General features: G+C 46.5%; 1 protein-coding gene across 3 annotated transcripts; it reads right to left on the bottom strand.

Moving 5' to 3' along the window:
* Positions 1-5,934: 5,934 nt before the first annotated feature.
* On the bottom strand, positions 5,935-14,469 carry LOC109747548 (protein PAIR1). 3 transcript variants are annotated; one of them, XM_020306589.3, is made up of 11 exons: positions 14,253-14,469; positions 13,557-14,136; positions 12,750-12,903; positions 12,300-12,434; positions 12,094-12,146; positions 11,813-12,001; positions 11,334-11,396; positions 10,860-11,245; positions 9,235-9,403; positions 8,774-8,879; positions 5,935-8,672 (listed from the first exon to the last, which is right to left on the bottom strand). In XM_020306589.3, the coding sequence occupies exons 1-11, from the start codon at positions 14,309-14,311 to the stop codon at positions 8,530-8,532; spliced, it is 2,037 nt and encodes a 678-aa protein (XP_020162178.1). In that variant the 5' UTR covers positions 14,312-14,469; the 3' UTR covers positions 5,935-8,529. The 3 variants fall into 3 exon arrangements, with proteins under 3 accessions (XP_020162178.1, XP_040255122.1, XP_040255123.1); XM_040399188.3 differs by lacking the exons at positions 5,935-8,672; positions 8,774-8,879; positions 9,235-9,403 and adding an exon at positions 9,723-10,049; XM_040399189.3 differs by lacking the exons at positions 5,935-8,672; positions 8,774-8,879; positions 9,235-9,403 and adding an exon at positions 9,723-10,046.
* Between the last annotated feature and the right edge of the window lie 9,947 nt (positions 14,470-24,416).

Genomic DNA, 24,416 nt, shown 5'->3' with positions numbered 1-24,416 from the left:
CTTATAACAGAAAATAAAGACAGTACATGCCGCAGTCGGACGTCTGAGCGACATCACATAAAGGGCTTATATTTAAAGTGAGAAACGAGTACACGCCACAGTCGGACGTCTGCGCGACGTCTCATAAAGGGCTTATATTGTAGCTCAATAATACAATAGCTCGGGAACATAATTTATCACAAGCATGGGACAAATATAAAGTTAGTCCATCCACAGGAATAACAATAAAATCTGAATTTTACCACTTGAGCTTGTTCACCGGGGACAAGTTTTTCACACGGAGAGATATGGATATAATGTTCTCATTACTTGATCATAGATACGATGATTTGGAAAGAATTGACTCTGCAGAGTTTGTACTTAACCACAGCCAACGGATTTCAGTAGTCACGGGGACTAGTTCCGTCTACGGTGTTTTGGAAGAAACACGTCTAACCAGTACACACCCAATTCAACCATCCGAAGCCAGGGATCACCCTCGGCGACGTTCAAGAAAAACCTTGAGACGGGGAGGCTACAACCTCGCGTAGCATGGGATCAAATTTCTATACGCGCGCTTTAAGGGGGTGCCCCCCCCCTCTCGGTCCCAACCGGAAACACCCATGCCCCCTGACCGGATGACTGGCTTTAATCCTGGGCCAAGGTACCATCATCCCGGCCTCTCTGTTTGGTGTGTACACGGAAAGAGGTTACCAACTTACTAAACCGCATCCTGGCAATGAGACATGTGGTAGCACGGAAAGGGGGAAGAACGGTAACGCGGCTCCAACCACGTTAACGTCGGAGAAAGTCGGATGTCGCAAGGCTGGCATGCTACAACAGTACCACTTTGCTGCCATTCATGTCACCACATGATTTGGCCATCTCTCATCAGAGATCATCGCAACTTCGGAACATGCGGGAAAAGAACGATAACGTAGCTCCAACCACGTTAACATCGAAGAAGGTCGGATGACGTAAGGCTGGTATGCTACGACAGTACCACCTTGCTGCCCTTCATGTCACCACATGAATTGGGCCACCTCTCATCAGAGGTCATCCTGACTTCGGGACAACCGGGTAGTTGCCTTACAAGCAACGAGATATTTACCGATACTCATATGCCACGCACAAACTCTCACGTGAACATGCAAAACATCTGCCATATCAAATGTTCAAAACATGCTTTCCTGGTTCGGAGAAGTCGGAGTCTAGCTCGGCGAAGTTCGCGGCTCCGTCACTTCTCCCGGAACCTACGGCAATCACGAAACGGGTACTAACGTGAAAACCAACACATACACAGAAACTTTTCCAAATATTTTTCAAATAAATCCCATAAAAAACTAGACAAAATTTGGAGATTGTCAGAAAAAGAATCACTCAAAAATTCCTTTTTATTAAAAAGTTATAAAGGTTTCTGTCCAGGGACTTATCTGTAATGAAACAGAAAAGTTCCAGGGTTTTAACTGAGAAAACAGAAAACGCTTCGGCTGGGAATGCGCAAGCGCAAAGGAGGAAACGTATTCTGCCCGAAGGCGCCATCAGAAAACGGTTCGCGAATAAAAGAACAGAGGCTGACATGCGGGGTCCACATGTCAGGTTTGAAAAGCTCGCCGGCGCCCGAAGACTGCGGTGGACGCCGGCGTCGAACCACGGCGAGATAGGAGGAACGGAGGGTACCAAGAGCTTCAGCGTCCTCTTCCGCGTCGGTGGGTGGTGGACTCGTCCAACGGGGAGCACTATGTCGACGGCGACACTTTCTCCGGCGGACGGCGGCTCGGGTGAGGATGGGGAACTCCGGTGGAGGGCTGCAAGCTTCAAATTGAAGTGCGGGTCAGAAAGAGGGATGCATGGTGAAGCTACTGGCAAGAGGATGGAGGCGGAGGAGCACACACGGGGGCGAATCGGGCTGGATCCCGTGGCGGGTCTCGGCGGCCGGAGTCGAGGAAGGAGACCTCCTCGGGGCTCTTCCAGTGGCTAGGCGTGCTCTAGGGGGAGTGCAGTGCTGGTGGGTGCTCGAGTTGAAGCTCGGGGCCTCTATTTATAGGCAGATCGACGGGGTGGCCGTGAACGGAGAATCTCCGGCGAGCGATTACGGCGGGGCAGTGGATTGGCAGGGGGTTTGAGCGGCCGGGCAGCATCAGTGGAGGTTACTGGACTCGTTTTGCAGCTAAACAGTGTCGGTCTTGGCGTAATGGCGTCGGTCCATGGTGAGGTGACCGCACGGGCTCAACGGCGGCAGAGAGCGCGCTCCGCGCCCTGCGGTTCACGACGAGAGCGGCAGCGCGATCGGGGGAGTGGAAGGCCACGCGGCGAGCTCCGGTGGTTTGGGCGGCGCTGGGTGGCGTCGTCGGCGCCGTGTCTCCTGCTGGCGCCCGCAAAGCCGCCGCCGGCGTCGGTCACGGGGCGGCGCACCTTCTGCTGCTCGTCGCCGACGCCCGCAAGGCGCCAGGCGCTCGTGCGGTGCAGGAACAAGAGGGCGGGGACGAGGAGCAAGGCGACGCGGTGGCACTGGCGAGATCGACGTCCGCTTCTGAAGAAAACGACAGCAGCCACTTGACTGAATCTCTGAAACTCTGAACTTGACAGTGACCATGCACTGCAGGTGTTCGACAGGAGGTTTTGGCCATGAGATAAATTTTTCTGGAGCTGTAACTTGGTGAGATGACCACTCAATGCACCCAGAGGCTGCCTGATTTTACTTGGAATTTTTGGAGAAGGTTTGGAATGAATTTCACCAAATTTGGCAAATCTGGTCCAAACTTGTAGCAAGTGTAGTTTGAAAATTTTGAACTGAAGGCCAGTGGATCTTCATAGTTCTAGGTTGGGGTTTCAAAGGACTAGGAGGGAGAGTTGGTTTGGTGGCAAAAATGAAAACAGAAAAAGGAGTTCCTTTGTAAATCTCCAAGTGGTAGAATAGAGGACAGAAATTTGTTTGAATATAATTTGAATGGAAATAGATACATGGGGAGGTTCAACTTGCTGGATTTGGTGTAAAACATGATCCAAAGGTGAGGGAAGGGTTGGGAGAGATCATTTGCACTAGGGCCATGGCAAGGAGGAATGTTTGAAAGTGGCAAACGACTTTCCAAAAGCCATAGTGCAAACTTCAAAAAGGTTTTCAAAAGTTACTTTTCCCAAATGAAAAACATTTTGTCTTTGAGTTCAAATGAAAAGCAAGGACTTCCAAGACCAAAGGCAGATCTTGGGTGAATCCAAATAAACCTTTTGCCATAAGGAAAAATATATGAGAGGGAGAGTTCTCTTGGAGAAAAATTTAAATCACTCCCCTCAAGTCAAATAAAATCTTTTGAAAAGTCCAAATAAAAACTTGGGTGTCACACATTCAGCGAGTAAATTTCGTGTTTTGACCTTTTTTCGAAACTTGATTGAGATCTGACCCTACCTTGCAAAAATTTCAGGATCTGATCATTTTCTTACCGTCGGGTTTCATGGCGGTAGGGTATAACAGCCTTACCGCAAAAAATTTCTAAGTATAGAACACAGTGCATGCTTGCACTTACCGCCGGGCACCTTGGCGGTAGGGTTGTACTACAAGCTATCGCCAGCCTGTTTGGCGGTTGGGGTGTTTCCTACCGCCAAGGTCCCTAGCAGTAGGCTGTTACATCCTACCGCTATAGACCCTAGCGGTAGCAAAAGGGTGAGATCCCGAAATTTTTACAAACTAGGGTCACATCTCGATTAACTTTCAGAAAAGGGTCACAACACGAAATTTTGCCTTGAGGCAGAACATCCATCATTTTGATCATCCTTCTTTCTTACTCGTTCTGCCGTGGATGGGTGTGTGTATCTGCACTGCATTTAAGCCATCAAGTGATGTGCATCGTGGTCCATGGTAAGCAAGTAGCAATCAGATAAGATAACCGGCGAAAGTACTTTTGGACCCTTGGTTTTAAGCACGCACAACATGCAATGCATTAGTCTGAGTCCAACATCTCAACTGCTTCTCCAAAAGAAAGAAGAGATACAGGATTATAGATCCCCACACAAGTAAAAGCAAAAGGCAAAGATAGTTAAGGAAAAAGACCAGATGATGTGTGCTACAGTGGTCCAAGGCGATTTTAGCCTTTATTAAGCAGATTTCATTAGCGAGTAACCGAAGCAACAACAAAAAAGGAATGTGGGTACTGTCTTTACATGCTTGGGATGGTTTGACACGAACTGCAAACATGATTGGGCTCAATTAATGATAGATTTACCTTTGGAATAGGCATGCAGCGAATGGCAACTTCAGCCAAAAGTAACACAACTTACCTAGGTAAACTGCAAAATCAAGATACCCTCATCGACCTAGTGATCTTTAATCTTTGCAGTCCTTTTTTCTTGTAAATTTCAAAAAAGAGCAGCATACACAAGCATATACTCAGGACGTTCAAACATGATACACTGTTCAGAAACATTTCGTCTAAATAACAGTGCACCGAGCTTAAAATAGAAACTGAAGCAACAAGTAGGCCCATGTACATGTAAATTTACGAAACCAAGTACGGAGGGTTTTCCACGTAAATAGCACGATGTTTGTTTCACTGAATTTTTGGACATAACAAGAATTTGCAACTAGACAGTGTGGATTCAGCAGGGTGTGTAGCACGCACAACATGCAATGCATTAGTCTGAGATGCTGGTCACGCCCCACCCTGAGATTTTGGCCCAGCCCATATATCAGCTGGAGAAACGAACAAGCCCACCCCTAACTCAGTTCTGCCTCTCAGCACTGAGATTTTCGCCCAGCCCAATGGTCTAGTCTTTTAATATGCATTGAACATTTTTGTAATATACGATGAACATTCCTTAAATACACATTGAACATTTTCGTGATATACACTGAATAATTTTCAAATCCAAATGAACATTTTTGTGATATATGCTGAACAGTTCTAAAATACACATTGAACATTTTTGTAATATACACTGAATATTTTTTAAGTATACAATGAACATTTCCTAATATACGGGGAACATTTTCTTAAATATATGACGAACATTTTTAAAATACACGAAAAACTCTTGTACAATACACACAAAAAAGAAGAAAGTAAAAAATCAACAAAAAACGCAGATTGTTCATCGTATTAATATATTGATAAAAAATACACGATGAAATGTTTTTTTACATGTATTAATAATGGAATAAAAAGGAAAATAAATAGAATGAAAAAAACAGAAAGAAAAAACAGGAAAGAATCAAAAAGATAAAACCGAAAAGATAAAACAAAACAAAAAAGCGAAAGAAGAAACGAACGAAAAAACGAAGAAGCGAACGAGCAGCACTCGCTGTAGCGAACTGGGCTGGCCCACCCGCGGGCGCTGCGAGCGTAGCGACTGCTGTTTGCCGCGCGCGGGCGGCAAATAGGATCTGCCCTTTAATTTTGAAGCTCACAACCTCGTAAGTTTGTATGTAACTTAGATACAAGCCTTATATATATGGCTGGGGAATCCGTATGACCCAAACCTAGTACCTATGAACATCTTGATGCAGTAATAAGGTTGGGCGAGAGTTCTCAGAAAAAATAAAAAAAAATCAGATAGACACCTGACAGAGTGAACCCATGACATATTGATGCAAGTTCGCTATCACCATAAGAGATGCAGAACTTCCTGAAATGCAGAGCAACTTACAAATGGGTAGTTCAAGAAAAGGTATGTTAAGTTGAAGCTAAGCAAGTAGCTTACCATGATCAGACAACCTGAATTATGATCGAGAGATTATGAAGAATCAGTGTAAACCTGTACAAAGTTGTGACCTGGGATCAGTGTAAACATGAAGTCTACGGGTTCTTACCACGGAAGGAGTGTCTTCCATGGAAAATAGCTTTGAACCCATGTTAGATAATGCTAACGTGTAAACATGCTTCTGTTAGTCCTAAACATGTACTAGTACTAACATTTAACCATTTAATTCAAAATTAAGACCCGACACTTTCCTCTAACATATTTTTCTTTAAAAGAGAAATATATTAATATCATGAAGATATCAATTACACCTGGCCTATGCATCTACAAGATGTCGCCGAGGAGTTTCAAAAAATACAAGATGTCGCCGAGACATCCAGAATGCACACAGCTAAAGTAGAAAATAAAAAGAAAGGAAAAAAATAAAGGTCCCGCCATAGGGATCAACTCCTCTCAACAGGAGCACTCATACCACCACCAAATACAACACCCGGAAAACATAAAAGATCTCCAAAAACAACACCTCCAAGAAGAGAATAGTGCATACGCGCCGTCGTTGCCCGATCCAAGTTTTTGGTTTTCACCCTGAAGAAAGTCCGCGCTCTCAAAACAATTTCTTCAGCAAGGCAATCGCCAGGCACAACCAATGAAGGTCAGACCTTAGGTTTTCACCCCTGAAAGCCACGACTCGACACCCGAGGAGTACCACCTAAGATGAAATCCCCCAATGTTGCCGCCTCCCACTTATCACTGCTGCTCCTGAGAGTCATCTAACACCTGGCTGACTCCATCGCCTCCAAGACTATGTCTGTGTAACTACCCTCCAATCTTGGCCACCATGACCTCCACTGATGTCTCCACCATGAAAATCAAGAAGCCGACATGTCCCAACGTGTCATCCGTCAACAGAGCTTCGCACCACCCATCAAAACCTGGTAGGCTTATATGGACATGCACGACCAGATATCCTGAGCAAATTCTCTGGCGGCCGACCGGCCGTTCCGGAACACGTCAGATAACCAGATCATGGAGGACTGATCATGCAGGAAATTGCCGCGATACGAAAAGAGCACGAAGACCGCAACCGGGGACTAGATGACAGATCGCGAGATCCGCCAAACCAACCACAAACCGGCTGGCCACCTCCGGCCGAGGAGGAGATCGCCACCGCCATAATCCTCGTCATGCGTGGCAGAACCGGAGAACCTCCACGAATCATCACCGCTGCGATGAGAGGCAGCAGGTTGAAGCGCAACGGCAGCAGCCCGCCTTTGTCAGGTTCCGAGGATGGACCATCGTCAGTACTCCAGACTTCAGACGTCTGACAGTGGCGTGCAGTCTCCTGTTGAATACGGTGAGGTGTAGATCGAGCCCGCCTAGCACGCCGCCGCCTCCCGCCATCCCCGCCGACTGCAACAAGCCCACCGCCGCGCCCCGGCCGCCGCTGCCCGCAGGAGGACCAAGATCTGGCTCCCGCCGCCTCAGATCCCCAGACGCAGAGGTCCGCCGCCGCCGCGCCACAGGGGCTTTGCCCGGCGACGTTGCCGGCGGCGGCGGAGGGAGGGGGATGCGCGGGAAGTCGAGGGGAAGGCCGGTGGTGGCCGCCAGGTGTTTTCTCCCCTCTAACAGAATTAGTGGTGCCATTCGTGTACTTGTCCCTAAAGTAGGCAACTCAGCAAATCAGATAATGTATTTACAAGAAAGCTACTGTACTTTACAGAAACACTTAAATCTTGTTAAAAAAAAGGTCTTATTGTAATATTTGCATGCGCGCAACTTTCAGTTACTTGATTCCTAGCTCTAATCCCCGGGAAATTACCCAACAGAAGAAATGAAATAAATAAAATCCAATACTAGCGACTAAATGTGGGGGAGCATCAAGGGTTCAGCTGACGCTGGAGGCGCAGAGTGAAGACCGGATGGAAGAAGACTAAAGATGACTGATGACACAACGAAGGTCCTGATGTTGGTTCTGCAGGATTGATGCATGATAACTTCAGATTGTGCAAGTTGCCAGACCCCTCTGGGGTCTTGTAATCTTCTTTTGCTCTAGTATGTTTGTTTTCTGCATGTCTCGAAGATCTGCTAACAGTACGTTCCAGACATGGTTTTAGGAGTTGGGCCTTCAGCCGCTTGTTCCGTTATCGCTTCGATAGTGGAAAACAAATAGTAGCAGCAACCAAGTAGAGTACTAGGCATATTCATGCATATGTTCATCCTAGAAACTTAACATATTGTTTGTTAGAATTCGAAGTGCCAACACACTGACATTCTGTAGCTATACATGGAGATTGTAACTCTGACCAACCAAACGTGCATGATATTTGAGTTTCCTCACACTGATTGTACCACAAACAACGAAAGAACAGGGAGAACTAAGCCCCCAACTACGATATATGTGAAGTACGCATAACTTGCGTAGATCAACAAAAGTGAAGCAATGTGCACGCGTTATGCTTCTCCATTGCTATCGCATAATGAGATAACTACAAGCTAGCCTTGACTCTGATCATGATTTAAGAGACGTGAGTATTTTGATCCAATAACAAAGCTTCGTTCTCGATCAAGTTTTCAGTGAGAACATCTCTAGAGTTCAACTCCTTTTCCGAAAAATCTTAAACTTGCTTAGCAGTACGAGCCTCCATTTCGTCTGTGCAAAGGGAAAAAGAAGAAAAGGTACTTGTCTCTGTCTGTACATCGCATCACCACACGGTGAGATAGTGTGTGAATTTTTACCTCTCCCGGCCTCTGTAACCTGTCCTGTATGCCCCGTTAACCACACCTCTGTTAAAACACTGTCTGTTGACCCACCGTAGGAACCACGCGTTACCGTTGGGTTGCTATACGAGCTTCTGTTCAGCATTGGTCTTGGACGAGCACGATGGCGTTGGCGTTGGCCTCCCTCCGCCGCCGCTTCCTCGCCCGCCGCAGGATCTCCAGGGCCTCCCCCTCCCCCTCGCTCGTCGCCTCCTCCGGCACCACCTCATCACCCTCACGCCCTGCACCATACACGCACACACAGGATCAGCATGCATGCATGAGAGGCACCAGCACGCAGAGGGAGAAAGGAAATTCAGTTCAGTTCCGAGGCTTCCTCTACCTGCTTCCAACTTCAGGATCACGCAGGAGGCGCTCCAGTCGCTGTCGCCCCCCTCAGTGTCGTCGTCGTCATCCGAGTCCATGAGAATGCCCAGCATGGCCTGCATCTTTTTCCCACATCCGCAACCAACCAAGCATGATCATCAGTAACCAACCTTCCAAGAACAGCTTCACACTGGTTTAACCTACTGTTCGTTTCACTTGCTTAATTAACAAGCACAAACCACAGAGAATTTATGAAGCAGCGGCACCAAAGTGTGCTCAAGTAAATTCAGCCATGTTCTTCTTTCAGGACAAGTGATTCAATTCATCAGTGACGTTCTTCTTTCAGGACAAATGACTCAGTTAATATAATTCAGTGTTGTTGGGCCTTCAGCCATTAGCTAGCTAGCAACATTGCCTTAGGTGATCTCATCTCTGCTAACATTTACACTTGTTCAGACGAGCTAGAAAATGAGTTACCTTGTTGATTGGCGCCTCTGTATTGACCTTCTGAATGGCCAACTCTTGCTCTTTAGGTGGCGCTGGCCTGCTGTAGCTTGGGCCAGCCAATTTCTGTACCATCCTGTGTTCCAGCTTTGGCTCCAGATCAACCGCCTTTCGCTGATAAACCACAGGTGCAGCAGGAACGCTGGCACCGACAGATAAACAAGCCTAATTAGCCAGTAGAATCTCAAATCAAACAAGGATCAGGGAAGATAATTAATCTTGCTGTCAAAACAGAGATAACGCTCTACTGTACAGGCATTGGAATATTGGACATTTCAAGATTTGAAAGGCCAGAACTAACTAGCTTTGTAATGAAAGAAAAAAAGAGAAGCATCTTATCACAAGATCCTCCTGCACATAAGAGTGGTAGTAGGTTAATACCCCTTCTGGAGAGGCATAAGAATATCTTGTAGCTTTCCTCTTGAGGATTTCAAGATTTATAGGTTCAGTTTGCGTTTCGATTTCTTTTTTAGAGGAAAGGCATACGCCCGACTTTATAAATAAAGCCATAAGGCAGGTAGCAACAGCATCACCGAAACGTATCAAACACACCCAAGCCCCAACGCTGGGCAAGACAACGAGGATAAAGTCATGGTACATGGCTCCCACGCCAGTACACGGCACGCAGGCCGGAATAGAAGGAACCAACTAAGCTAAAGACTCAGGCCCAAAAGAATCCCTCAAGCATCGTGCTCTTGTCTGCATAACTGAGACGCCGTGGTCCGGATTTTGTCGATCAGCATAGATAGCGCCTCTTGGTCGTCGGCCTTAGTCAATGATTTCCACTGCTGCAGGAAAGCACACGATTTAAATAAGCAGTCAGCCGGTTTAGCCGGAAACACGTGCTCGATAGTAAATTTGTTCCTAGTAGTCCACAGAGACTAGCATAAAGCCCCCAAGCCCACCCAAAAGATCCGTCTAGAAACACCGGAAAGGTTGGATGCCAGGCTGCGCAACTCGGCAAAGGAGGCAGGGGCCCAAGACACATGAAGCCAGTCCCGCACACAACTCCAAATAAGCTTAGCCAGGTGACAGTGAAAAAAGATATGATCCGAGTCTTCCACCTCACCACAAAGAGCACAAAACTGGGAGCCCGGCCCGTTTCTCTTACGAATCTGATCAGCCGAGGGCAGCCGGCCTCGAAAGGCTTGCCACAAGAAAATTTTTATCTTAGGGGGAATACGGGCCTTCCAAACTTGGGAAAAACGACTGGTAGGTGTGCCACCAACTAGCTTAGAATAGAGCGACTTAACAGAAAACCGCCCAGAGGCAGAAAGCGGCCAGAGCACCGAGTCCCTGACCGTCGAGAGCGTAGGGAAGAGGGCAGTAAGACGTTGCCAATCTTCAAACTCTACAGGCGACAGAGAACGGCGGAAGGCCAGGTTCCACCCCTGGGAAGCAAGCTTCGCAATAGAAATATTAGGTTCAGAGCAGTAAGAGAAAAGGGCAGGGAAGGTCACCGAGAGAGGTGAATCTCTGCGTTTCGATTTCATCAAGGCAATTTTTCACATCTGATGCTCCACACCACAGCAGCAATGCATAGTAGTTATCTAACAACCTAAATCTGTAGTAAGAAGCTGAGGTTAGAAGAAGATTACGCTTTTGTTACTGGTATCAGGGCTTTCCCATTTGCCTCGGGTTTCTGGTTCGTCTGCGACCTTCCATCTGCTGCTTCTGTTTGTTTCACTTGGGGCCTTCCATTTGCCACTCGTGTGAGGTACCTCTGGGGCTTTGCATTTGCTGCTGTTTCTGTTGGTTTCTTCCTCTGGGGCCTCCCATTTGCTCCTGCTGGTTGGTTCTTCCTCTGGGGCCTTCCATTTGCTGCTGCCGTTTGGTTCTTCCTCTTGGGCCTTCCATTTGCTATTGCCGTTGGTTTCTTCTGCGGCCTTCTGTCTGCTACCGGTCCTTGGTTCATCAGGGGGCTTCCATTTTCTACTGCTGTCTGGTTCATCAGGGGTTTTGCATTGGTGGTGCAGCTCTGGTCCTTCAGCAAAGAAAAGAAAAATAAAATATGAGGACAAAAATACTGAAAGGCTTGTTAATTCAAACAGTTGAGTAAGAAGTACGCATACTGCCAGCATTTGCATCGCACCGGGCAGCCTACTATCGAGAGATCTGACAGCTCTAACGATCCCCTGTCCAAAGAGGCAAAGATCAGGAAGAGCCACATTAGTTGCTTTGCTTTAGTATGTGTAGTGACGACGGTTGAACATTCCACATGATGTACAAGATTGTGCATGTTCCTCACAAGCAATATTTTAACTTCAGAGTAAAATGCTGAAAAATAAGCCCTAGAGCACAATGAGAATTTTTAGTGTTAGATATCATGAATAGACGACGGAAATGATGGTTCCTGGAAAAAGAAAGATACAGAAGAAAATGGTATGAACCAGCCTATATGTTTGTATGAAACTAAACTCACACATATGGACACTGGAGAGAGCTTTACATAGTGGTAAATCATCAGATAAGATAATTACTTATAATTTCCAAAGACAACTGAACCTAACGGAGTTGTATCAAAACTAGTGGTTGATCTTAGCAGTAGTACCTCCATCTCTTTTGTAAAAATCCTAAAGATGTCACCCTTGAATTGCTCGAATTCTGTTTGAACTTGCTTTGGCAAGACTGAAAGTATCGAGGATATCTTATCCATTTTGCTGGTGAGAATACTCAGCTGGTCAGGACTACTTTTCGTGCTTCCCTTGAGGAGTGCTTTGAGATCATCTTGTCCCTTAAGCTGTGGCAGCATGTTTGGATTAATTAAACAGAACTTTGTTGCCTCGGCAAAAAGAAGAAGGAAAAACGGACTGAACCAGCAGCCATCCTTACAATTTGCTTTAGAGAGTCCTCTAGGATCACAAACTTGTTCTGAATGCCACCAGCTGAACAAAACGAATACATGCTCTCATTAGTCGATGATGTACTATTTGTGGGAAGTAACAGAATCAGAGTGCAAAACTCATGAAGAAATAGCAGCAACTTCTATCACCCTTATGTTGATCTAAAGTACTAGTACCCATTAAGGGGTGACTTACAGTCTAGTGATGCCTCCTTCATGCCTCTGTTTAACTGCATCACATCATTTTGCACAGAGTCTAATATCATTCCCATCTTCTGTACTGAACTTGCCAGATGCTGAAATTTGCGCTCAACATCCTCATTAACCTGACCTGTCGAAGAACATCAATTGGGCACTTTAGTCTAAATATACTTCCAAGTATATCATGACAATGTGACAGCTAAAAATAGAACCTAGAGTCTAGGTTTAGAACAGCTTAGGTGCACTATCTGTTTAAAGCATGCACCGTTTGACCTTACATGCCCAGTAAATGAGAGAAATTTTTGTGGACCTATTCAGAACACCAAAATCAGTGTGCTTGACGAGCATGTGAACTGTTGTTATGCCGATGAGTGAAATGTAATTTCCCCGCAAAAGAAAGATGAATAAAATGTAAATTCTGTCAGGTGCAAGGGCTTGAGTTTACATCTGCTATCCGGAAGAGAGGGGCTCCAGCGGTGGATAGGGTTGGTTGGTACATTTGCAAGTTGTAGCTGAGATTCATCGCGCATACAAGAAGAAGCTGAACTGGCAGGATACGAAGACATCCGCTTCGACGGGTCCTCTTTCATGGCAAATCTCTGGTCACCAATGGAAAGAGAATGAAGATCACAACTGGGCAGCAGATAAACAGTATGCACCGTATATAACTTTTTTTAAGGAATCCACCTTCTGTAACTAGCAAATATAAGAAGAAAAAAAGCATCGCTGTTCTCACTGCAACATTTAGTAGCATACAATGACTGTTGATTTGGGAATTCCCTCTGCATTGACGAATATGAATAAATCGTGATGGAACTGCATACTGACTGTGCCCAGAAGGGCGTCAATTCCGACAAAACATACAGACCAAAATCACCATTTCAAACAGTCTAGCAGTACATGAATGCTAACACTTTCAGTCATGCTGTACAGAACGCTCGTGAAACCGAATGTTCACGAATTTGCTCAATGAAATGGCAACTGCAGAGATTTGAACTATTTCTTCTGCCTATCAAACAAGCACCAGTGGATTCAGTGGAACCGACTAATTACAGTAACCAACGCCAGTCAATTCGTTGCAAACTTGCTACTGCAACCAACAAAATCCCAAAACTACTATACTAGTTACCCACTGATCGAACAAAATCACTGAACCCACCGATCCATCCGGTAGAAGCAAACGCGGCCTGGATCATCGATCACCATACAGTAGCAACAATTGGAGAAGAAGGGAGGATGATGTATACGAGACCTGGTCGCGCGCGGGAGCCTGCGAGAGGAGGCTGAGGAGGCTCTCGTTGAGGGAGGCCTGCGAGAGCTGCGACTGCGCGTGCAAGAGCGACGCGCTGCCACCGCCCTGCGAGAAGGCCGCGCCTCCGCCACCTCCGCCCTGAGAGAACGCCGCGCCTCCGCCACCTCCGCCCTGAGAGAACGCCGTGCCTCCGCCACCTCCGCTCGGAGAGAACGCCGCGCCTCCGCCACCTCCGCCCTGAGAGAACGCCGCGCCTCCGCCTCCACCGCCCTGAGAGAACGCGGCGCCCCCGCCGCCGCTGCCCTGGGAGAAGAACGCGCCTCTGCCCTGGGAGAAGGACGCGCCTCCGCTGCCTATGCCCTGCGAGAAGGACGCGCCGCCGCCGCCCTGCGAGAAGGACTTCTGCGACATCGACTGGGACCGCTGCTGCTGCGCTGCGGAAGCATCAGAAGGCGCGCTCGTCCCGCCACCACCGTCCTGCGAGAAGGACTTCTGCGACATCGACTGGGACCGCTGCTGCGGCGCCGCGGAAGCAGCAGCAGGCGCGCTCATTCCGCCACCGCTGCTCCCTCTGGTCCTCCTGAACAACCAAAACAACACACCGCGATCACAAACCGAACCAGGCACGCGGCGAAACGAACGGGAGCAGCCGGCGGCGAGAGGGGAGGGCGCCCGGCCTGGTCCGGGGAACTGTACCGGGGAGGGAGGACGGAGATGGAGGCGAGGTCGCACGCCTTGTTGATCTTAAGCTTCATCGCGTACTTCCGGAGTGGCCCCCCGCCGAGGAGGGCGCGGCAGTGATCGCCGGCGGGGGCAGGAGGAGGAGATGGAGGAGAGCGACGGATTGAGTGGCGGTGGTGGTGGTCCGTGGTGGTGTTGGGGAATGGGAGTCAGCGAGAAATTTGAATTCTCTCTCTGCTGCTTCCTGGCCTTTGGGCCCCTTCCCAGGTGCCGTGGTCTTATAGGCTGCCGGCCATGTGGGCTCAGTCCGGAAGCGTGGGCGGTGTGCGAAACGGGTTTGTGTTGCTGAGCATACAGCGGATCCTTGAAAAAGGCTCCTTTGATACAAAGGAATTTCGAATTTTTAAAGGATTTGAATCCTTAGGTTTTTTTTATGATGCTCGTTTGATTTGTAGGAATGGAAACTTTTCATCCACTCAATTTTTTTAAAATACCTTTGTTTTTTATGTGCTATCAAATACTTCTCATAATCCCGTAGAGTACAAGAGGACATGACATTCTATTCCTATAATGTGATATCAAAAGAATGCCTGAGTTTTCAGTCGTCCTGGACAGTTCAAGCAACCGTCGGGTCTGGCCATGTACATCATCGATGAGATTAGGGAGTGGAGGGATGCCAAAGACGGTGTAGGAGGTTTAGATCGTTTTGTGAGTAGTTAGTTTTAGTCTAGTGGGTGCGTGGAGGTATTCCATCGATCGATGTTCGCATCCTTCGATGGCTTCTTGTAAATCTTTTGCTCTCTTCTATAAAATTAAAGTACGCCATTGGCGTACTCTCAGAAAAAATATACTCAAGTTTTGAGAATCCTCTGAGCGCGTGACCTCTCCTCTCCTCTAAGCGCGGCCGCCACCCCGGCCCCGGTGGCCACCCTCCATAAACGCCGACCACCACTCCCGGTTCCAGCATCCACCCTCCCACCTCTGTTTGCTGGAGCTCCCCCTTCGGTTTTGGTGGAAATTTGCTCGGAAGGCATCTTCGAGGCCCTTCCAATTACCGATGAAGTTCTAGGGCAAGTTGTTAATCCAATGTCGTGTCGACCCTTTGAATTTTAGTGGTAGGTATTTGATGGCATGGAGGTCATCACCTAGGGCCACATGGATGTGCATGAGGAAATCCTCGATCCATATAGCGGGGTCCGCGATCATGTCATATATTGTTCAATGTTGATGGGTTTAAACCCTTCTGGGAACTGGTTCTGCATAACCTCGTCTGCAAAGCACATGGGATGAGTAGTTCCTCAGACCCGAGCTATTGCTTGCTGAATGTTCGATGTCGTTACGGTCCGATCACATGTATAATCACGTGTATTGCCATGTTTGGCTAACCAAGCTAGGTATCCCGCATGTCCAGCCGGTGGGCGCTCCCTAGATCCATAGATGGATCAAGACGGGGCAGCTGGTCTTGATGCTAATTTCTTCCGCAAATCATGTGGTTCCAAAGGAAGAAGTAGATCCTTGTCGTAACGGTGAGGTTTTTTCGGGGGATCAGGATATCCACCTGTTGGCCTATCTCAGCCCCGAGGAGGGCGGTCAGGCTTCCCGGCCCAGTCGCGCTTTGATAGTGAGTTGCCGGCAACCTCCTCGTCAAACTCTGGGAGCAGCTTCCTTCGCGGGTAGTACTGGTTATTCTCTGCGTATATTTCCTCAAGCTCTTGCTTGACGCCCAGGACCTCGGTCCATTTATCGTTTAGTCTGTCCTGCTCGGCTCTAAGCTTTTGGGACTTTTGCTTCATGCTTTTAGCGGTGCTAATTAATCATCGGCAGAGAGCCTGTAGCCGAGGATCATCGAGGGGTTCCTCGGGTATGTCGAATTCATCGAGTATGAGGCTTATATCCTCCTCGGACTCCGGATAATAATTATCATCCTCGGGGTCATCATTGTCCCCGTTGGACATGGCGCCATCTATACGACCGTCGGCGGCGTTATCTCCAGCGTTCTGATCCTTGGCACCGTCAGGAGTGGGCCATTATTGGTGGTGGCGTCGTTCCCGGTAGCATCATGGCTAGCATCCCCATTGCCAATACCTTTACCACGGTGCCTTCTACGTCGGTGTTTAGGGGGCTCTTTGTCATCCTCATCCTTTTTAGGTGTATCTACCATGTAGACATCGTAGGAATAGGTGACCGCCCATTTGTGCGGTATTGGAAGTGGCTAGGGGTGATGTAGTATAAGACATATCATCGGCGTCTTCATCCATATCAATGGCCTCCTCGAAGGCATAGTCCAGTACGTCTGTTAAATCCTCGACTCTAGCGACTAGGTGGGTGGCGGGTGGGACAAAAAAATCGCACTTCTGGATTTACATCGAATCTTATCGTAGACCGAGGTCAGATCATTCGAGATTCCAAGTCTCTGAATTTGATCTAACATCTCATTCAGGAGGGTAAGGTCGGCCTCGCCCATCTCTTGATAGTAGGCGGGGCTCACCCCGAAGTTTACCCGAGGAGCCACCTAATGTGGCCTCAGGGTTTTTGCTGGTTGGGCTTGACGCCTGCTCTCATAAAGCGATGCTCGGATACGAGCTTGAAGTCAGATCCAAAGGATAGATCGCTCCATGGTCCTGCTCCGAGATTGATTCTGGTGCCGGGACGGTGGCATTTGTAGGAACCCTGGGCTAGTCTGACACCCAACCCGAGAGGACGAGCTCGCCATAGGAATCCTTGGCATACTCTAGATTTCCAAACCTGATGGTTTGTCCTAGGGAGAAGTTCTCGACCTGGCCGAGGTGGCCAGTCGAGTTGGCGTGCAGCACAATGCTGCCGAAGGCGAAAAGCTGGCCGAGGACAAAGGTGCTCCCACAGTCGATGTCGCCGCTGATCCAAAGATACGCCATCGAGCTCCTGCGGCCACGTAGTGGGACCTGCATGGTCCACCAATGTCGATGCTAAAACCGGCGGATCTCGGGTAGGGGGTCCCGAGCTGGTGACCTTGGCACCATGGTTAACAGGAAGTAAAGGGGACACAATTTTACCCAGGTTCAGGCCCTCTCGAAGAGGTAAAACCCTACGTCCTGCTTGTATTGTATTGTATCGATTGTGGACAGGGTACAAAGTACATGATGATCTACCTCGAGATCGTATGAATGAGTATGTTCTAACCTCTAAAAACCTTGCCTCTGCAGAGTAAACCCCACGGCTTACATAGGCATCGGAGGTATCTAGGGTTACAAATAGGTCGGCTACAACTAGGGATAACATGCAGACCATTTGAATATGACTTGAAGTGTACGCCAAGTCTTTCGAAGATTCCATCTCGAGTACGTCGAGGTCCAGGGCGCACGTGGCACATTCTTCGGTTGTTGGTGGGTCTTCAGCCCGACCCATTACTGGCATGCCGACTTGGTGTGCACCCCCAATTCAGGACACTGTCACTCATAGGGAAAAAGTGAATAGGCTATTGGGCCCAATTAGGGGTGGCACCCCCTAAGCTTGTTGGACAAGCTAGGGAGCGCAAGGGAGTTGGAGGAGGAGTCATCTTCCCTCTTGGCCGCACCAAGGGTGGCTTCCACCCTCCCCAAGTCGACTGCCCCCCTTTCCCTCCACATATATATGTATATGAGGGGGCCACCCCCATGGAACACACTAGTTCTCTCTGGTTGGAGGTGTTGATGGGAAACATTGCATGGAAAACAAAAAAATTTATACGCACACGCAATGATCTATCCATGGATATGCATAGCAACGAGGGGGAGAGTGTGTCTATGTACCCTCGTAGACCAAAAGCGGAAGCGTTTGAAAACACGGTTGATGTAGTCGAACTTCTTCTAGCTCCGACCGATCAAGTACCGAACGTACGGCACCTCCGAGTTCTGCACACGTTCAACTCGGTGACGTCCCTCGCCTTCTTGATCCAACAAGGTGTCGAGGTAGTAGATGAGTTCCGTTAGCACGATGGCGTGGTGACGGTGATGGTGAAGTGATCCGTGCAGGGCTTCGCCCAAGCACCGCGAGAATATGACTGGGGGTGTAAACTATGGAGGGGCCCGCCGCACATGGCTAACAATTGATGTTGTGTGTTCTAGGCGCCCCCCTCCCCTCATATATATAGGTGGGAGAGGAGGAGAGGCAGCCATGGGGCGCCCCAAGTAGGATCTGAATCCTACTTGGGGTTTCCCCAAGTGGCGCCCCCCTTCCTTATTTTATCGAGGAAGAAAGGGAAGGGGGAAGAGAGAAAGGAAGGGGGGCGAACCCCCTTTTTTCCTTCTCCCATTCGGCCAGCTACCATAGGGGGGAGCGCCACCCCTTGTGGGCTGGTGTGCTTCCCACTCATTGCCCATATGGCCCATATATCCCCCCCCCGGGGGGGGGGGGTTCCGTTAACCTCCCCAGTACTCCGATTAATACCCGATACATTCCGGAACACTTCTGGTGTCCGAATACTATCGTCCTATATATCAATCTTTACCTCTCGACCATTTCGAGACTCCTCATCATGTCCGTGATCTCATCTGGACTCCAAACAACATTCGGTCACCAAATCACATAACTCATATAATACAATATCGTCATCGAACGACCCTTCGGGTTCGAGAACTATGTAGACATGACCGAGACACCTCTCCAGTCAATAACCAATAGCAGAACCTGGATGCTCATATTGGTTCCTACATATTCTACGAAGATGTTTATCGGTCGAACCGTTATGACAACATAAGTTATTCCCTTTGTCTATCGGTATGTTACTTCCCAGAGATTCAATCGTCGGTATATGCATACCTAGTTCAATCTCGTTCCCGGCAAGTCTCTTTACTCATTCCGTAATACATCACCTCGTGACCAACTCCTTAGTCGTTTGCTTGCAAGCTTATGATTAAATCTGAGAATAGTTTGATACTTGAACCATAACTCAACCAAACTCACGTGAGCTAGCTTGACACTTGAACCTAAACTAAACCCACGATAGCTATCTTGACACCCAACCAAAACCAAACTTGCTGGGAATTTTAACCAAACCAAACTAAACCAAGCCTTCAACCATGGGTTGAAACTGTTTACATAAATGGGTTCAAAACCGTTTGATTAAATGGGTTAAGCAGTGAACCAAAAAACAACAAGCACACTGAACCAACTTACTACTTCACTGAACTGGAGTTTAACAATGACATCTCAAACTGAATATACATCACAAAGGACTCATATATTCAGAATTGAGCATCAAGCCAACCTCTCACGAATTGAAATTAACAAAGAAACAACACAAGTAACTAGAGCATCAGGAATACACATCATCTAAACAAAGATGGGCTATCAAACAAACAATCTATGTAACAAGCTTGGCCATGGCTGCGGCAACCGCCAGTACTTGGCGCAGAAGTTCACATCCTTCATGAAAAAGATCATCAAGCTGGCTGCAACACAAGCACCCGAGAAAATGAGAATGGACATGACCTACAAAATAACATGGACATCATGTCACTTAGAAAACACTTGCTTATCACTAGAAGCCTAGAATATATATCAACGGAAAATAGAGTGCTGGCAACACCTATTACAGGTTTTGGTGGATTTATTACGTGCTAGATGAAATGAACAAACATTCCTACAAGAACAGAGGAAGAAATAGGGCAACAAGACCCAGCTGTGTTCCAGCCAAGAAATTCAATGAACTTATGACATGCCTATGGACTGGCTGATTCATCACTCCTTTATTCATCACTCACTTCTTGTCAAGAGTGTCATATCAAAGCGAAGTCCAATAGTTGTATAGACTAGTGATGGCAATGTTTACTTGCTTAGCGACAGTGTTGTTGCTTGTCCAATCACTATAACGGAAAAAAGGAGCAAGGCAAAGGCCAATCGATGATCAGGATCATATTTTTACCTTTTCTTGGTTTCAAGTTTTTAGCCGTGTGCTTACTGTCCATCTCCTGCAAATGAAACAAAGAATTAATTTAAAGGCATATGAACACTTCTATACTGCAAGTTTTATATATCACATTTTACACAAGTAGTAGAACCAAAATGTAATTTTTTTGGAACAGAAACCAAAATGTAATTGGTTAGCTCACCCTTCTTTGGTTTGAACAACCAATCTTTAGCACAAACAAGCACTTCTAGCATATCAGGGTTCAAAGAGCTTCTCTTGTCGCCTAGTATCCTCTTACCACAACTGAAGGCTGATTCAGATGCCACTGTGCTCAAAGGAATTGCAAGGAAGTCACGGGCCATAGATGCCAATATAGGAAACTTTTCGGCATGCCTCTTCCACCAACCCAAGACATCAAAGTCAGCACCGTCCTCCTCGGATGCTTCTTCCAAGTATGCATCAAGCTCGGATTGTGTACACATGACCTCCGACGAGACTTGTGCTGGGCAAACTCTTCTTCCAACTTCCTTTTCCCTGCAATAGGTGATCCAATAGTGGTATTGCCTTGACTAGAAGGTGTCGAGTGTGCAGTGCTTGTCGCTGCAAGTAGCTCATATTCCTTGACATACTTTCTCACCCATTATAAAGCAATCTCCACTTGTTTTGTAATCTGCTCCTCGTTGGTAGACAACTTGCAATATAAGAAATCCAAGTAATCTTCTTTCCTCCTTGGATCCAGGAATGTAGCAATGACAAGTGCATGGTTAAACTCAATGCCCTTGCTTTTTATACGACGGTTAGGATCTGCATTCTCCTTCTCCTCGGGATCCCAATATTTATCGAGCTTCGTTTGCATCGCTACCGCCAATTCCTTCAATACATCAGAGGTCTGCCAACCTGGATCTTTCAATGCATGGCGAATAGAAAGCACAACTGGCAGAAACTTATGTGAAGTTGGCTTCCTATGAGCTGAAACAATCAAGGTAAGCTCTTCAAAAGCTTTTAGAAACTCACAAATAGCTTTTGCCTTCTCCCATTGTTCCTCACTTGGAGAATCTATCATCTTTCTATTGGCATAACTAGCGAGGTACGTCAATGCTTCTACAAGCATTTTCCAGGTTGAGTTCCATCTGGTTAGTGTATCAACAGAGATACCTTTCTTTGAACGTAGACCCATCCCACTTGCAATTGTATTGAAATCTTGAAGTCTTGAAGGAGAAGAGTCAATATACTTCAGCAGCTCACGTATCATGTCAATAGCTTCATGGATTATTTTCATTCCATCATGAACCAAGATATTAAGAATGTGCGCACAACACCTGACATGCAAATGTTGATCTTCAAGGAGCAACTCATGTTTGTAATATTTTCTTAACTGCTCACATGCATTAGTATTATTGCTGGCATTATCTAGTGTCAAAGTGAATAATTTGCTCCTTATGCCCCATTCTGTTAAGCAACGAACTATTTCTTCTTCTATTGCATAGCCTGTGTGGGGATACTTCACTTCTGCGAAACTTATGGTTTTCTTCTTATAGTTGAATTCTGCATTGATATAATGGGCAGTGATGCACATGTAGCCCAAGTCCTGTGATGATGTCCACATGTCAGATGTTAAGAAAATGTGAGAATCCAAATTTTGTAGCTCTACTTCGATATCTTTCTTCATTCCCTTATACATCTTCACTGCATCATCATGAATTGTGTGACGACCCTTGATTTGAAACGCTGGATGCATTTGAGTCAATCCATGGCTGAAGGTGGGGATCTTCAAACTTAAGAAAGGGGATCTCAGCATGGACACAATACTTGACCATGAGTTCACGACAAACTTTTTCATCAAACACAAACAGACCTTCGGATGTTTTTTTTCATGTTCAACAAAAACCTCTTCCTGCAAGCATCCTGAATTGATCGGCAAGCCTCTGCAATATGGGTCCTCAAACTGCTAGTCCCAAACTTGGTGTGAAGTTGCCCTCCACAGTATTTGCACACAGCCTTGAGATCACCATCTACGACAACCAGATCTACTTCATAATGCTCCCATACCTTGGACCTTCTAGCATGTGGTACTTGACTCGTATCCTCATCCATGGAATCAGCACTCTCCGAACCCCCTGATGTAGACATGCCTCAAATTTTATAGCACACTGCATGGGAAAAAATATGTGGAAAGTTACTGTTAGAAAATGGTAGAATATAGAGCAAGAAGGTTCCTAAAATGTAGAATCAGCACTCTCATCGTTCCAACTCACTAGCCAACTCCAGGTATTATAATAGAGAATAATAATTATCATTGTTCTTTATACAAGCCAGACTGTCCAGCATGCATGCCTACACTATATATAAAGGCATGATTTTGACAAGAATTAAAATGAATAATTTTGCTGATCTTTCTTTCCCACGATAAGAAGTGTTGTTATTTAGACACTTTATATATTATGGATAAGTTAGTTTTCTCACTGTTTTTTTCTAAAGGTTTCATGCCTCATAAGCTGCACCCATCTGGTAAAAAAAGTATTGGTTACTACACGGACGATAGCTTCAATATATGTCTTCTCATTTTATGCAAATAAGCATGGAGAATGATCAGCAGCACATCCACCTCCCGCTGTACTATGGTGCAAGTGTATTATTCTTCACTTCTCTTATCGTTTGTCAGTTAATTGTTCTTGCTCTGTAAGGTGTGGATTGTATGGCAAGTACTCGAATCTTGCATATTATTGGTGCATGTACAATTTTAAAAAGGTGTTTCTTCCTTGTGTCAAACTTTATTTATGATGCTCCTCATTTTGGAAAGAACTTTCTCTGTACCAGGATACATGTTCAATTCCTTTCAATATGCCAGATTGTGATAAACCACACATTCACTGAAATGTGTGAGAGCAACGTGTTCCGGGGGCATACCAAAGCATGCATACACATCTACTGTGATAAAACCCAAATTTCTTACTGTGCCCAAAGATCCACACAGATAAAAACAACCTCTGTATTTTGTTGGTGGGATTGATCACTCACTTTAGTTTCGATATAGTAGTAGTGTGACTTACAAATGGGTACATGGTCAAACTATGTACAGCTATAAGGAAGCTGGTTATGACCAAGCTAAAGTTCTATGCTTTGTCCAACATCATCTAACTACTATCTACTGTATGTTTTAAAACTGAATAATACACACTAGCTATCAGGAAAATAACTCATATTAAATGCTCTCCTATGACAAGCCGTTCCAAGTCCCAAACACACTTCACACCTGCATGTGTAATTATCATTCTTAACAAGGAAGATGAGGTTGATGATTGTGGCAATGGATACTTCGGCATCCTTGGGTTCCGTCCATATAAAGAGATTGTCTTTCTAGATGTATCAATGTACAGAGGATTGGCCTATCATTTGAAAGATTCAAAGGTTCAGGACCTTGGCTACTTATACCCAATGATACGTCTCCAACGTATCTATAATTTTTGATTGTTCCATGTTGTTATGTTATCAATCTTGGATGTTTAATAATCATTTTATATTCATTTTATATCATTTTTTGGTACTAACCTATTGACATAGTGCCAAGTGCCAGTTGGTGTTTTCTGCATGTTTTTTACATCGCATGAAATCAATACCAAACGGAGTCCAAATGCAACGAAACTTTACGGAGATTTTTTAGGACCAGAAGACACCTAATGGGCCAAGGCTGCGTCTGGGGGGTGCTCCAAGGAGAGCACAACCCACCAGAGCGCGCCAGGAGGCCCAGGCGCGCCCCGGTGGGTTGTGCCCCCGGACCGCCTCTTTGCTACCCCAATATTCCAGAAACCCTAGGGGAGTCAACGAAAATCAATTCCAGCCGCCGCAGAGTCTAGAACCACGAGATCCAATCTAGACACCATCACGGATGGGGTTCACCACCTCCATTGGTGCCTCTCCGATGATGCGTGAGTAGTTCTTTGTAGACCTTCGGGTCCATAGTTAGTATCTAGATGGCTTTCTCTCTCTCGTTTGATTCTCAATACAATGCTCTCTTGGAGATCCATATGATGTAACTCTTTTTGAGGTGTGTTTGTTGGGATCCGATGAACTTTGAGTTTATGATCAGATCTAGCTTTTTATATCCATGAAAGTATTTGAGTTTCTTTGATCTCTTTTATGCATGATTGCTTATAGCCTCGTATTTCTTCTCCGATATTTGGGTTTTGTTTGGCCAACTTGATCTATTTATCTTGCAATGGGAAGAGGTGCTTTGTAGTGGGTTCGATCTTACGATGCTTGAACCCAGTGGTAGAAGGGGAACCGACACGTATGTATTGTTGCTACTAAGGATA

This window comes from Aegilops tauschii, chromosome 2 (assembly GCF_002575655.3).
Source record: "Aegilops tauschii subsp. strangulata cultivar AL8/78 chromosome 2, Aet v6.0, whole genome shotgun sequence".
NCBI lineage: Eukaryota > Viridiplantae > Streptophyta > Magnoliopsida > Poales > Poaceae > Aegilops > Aegilops tauschii.
The sequence above is the reverse complement of the archived record's forward strand: the minus strand, read 5'-3'. Positions and strand labels throughout refer to the sequence as shown.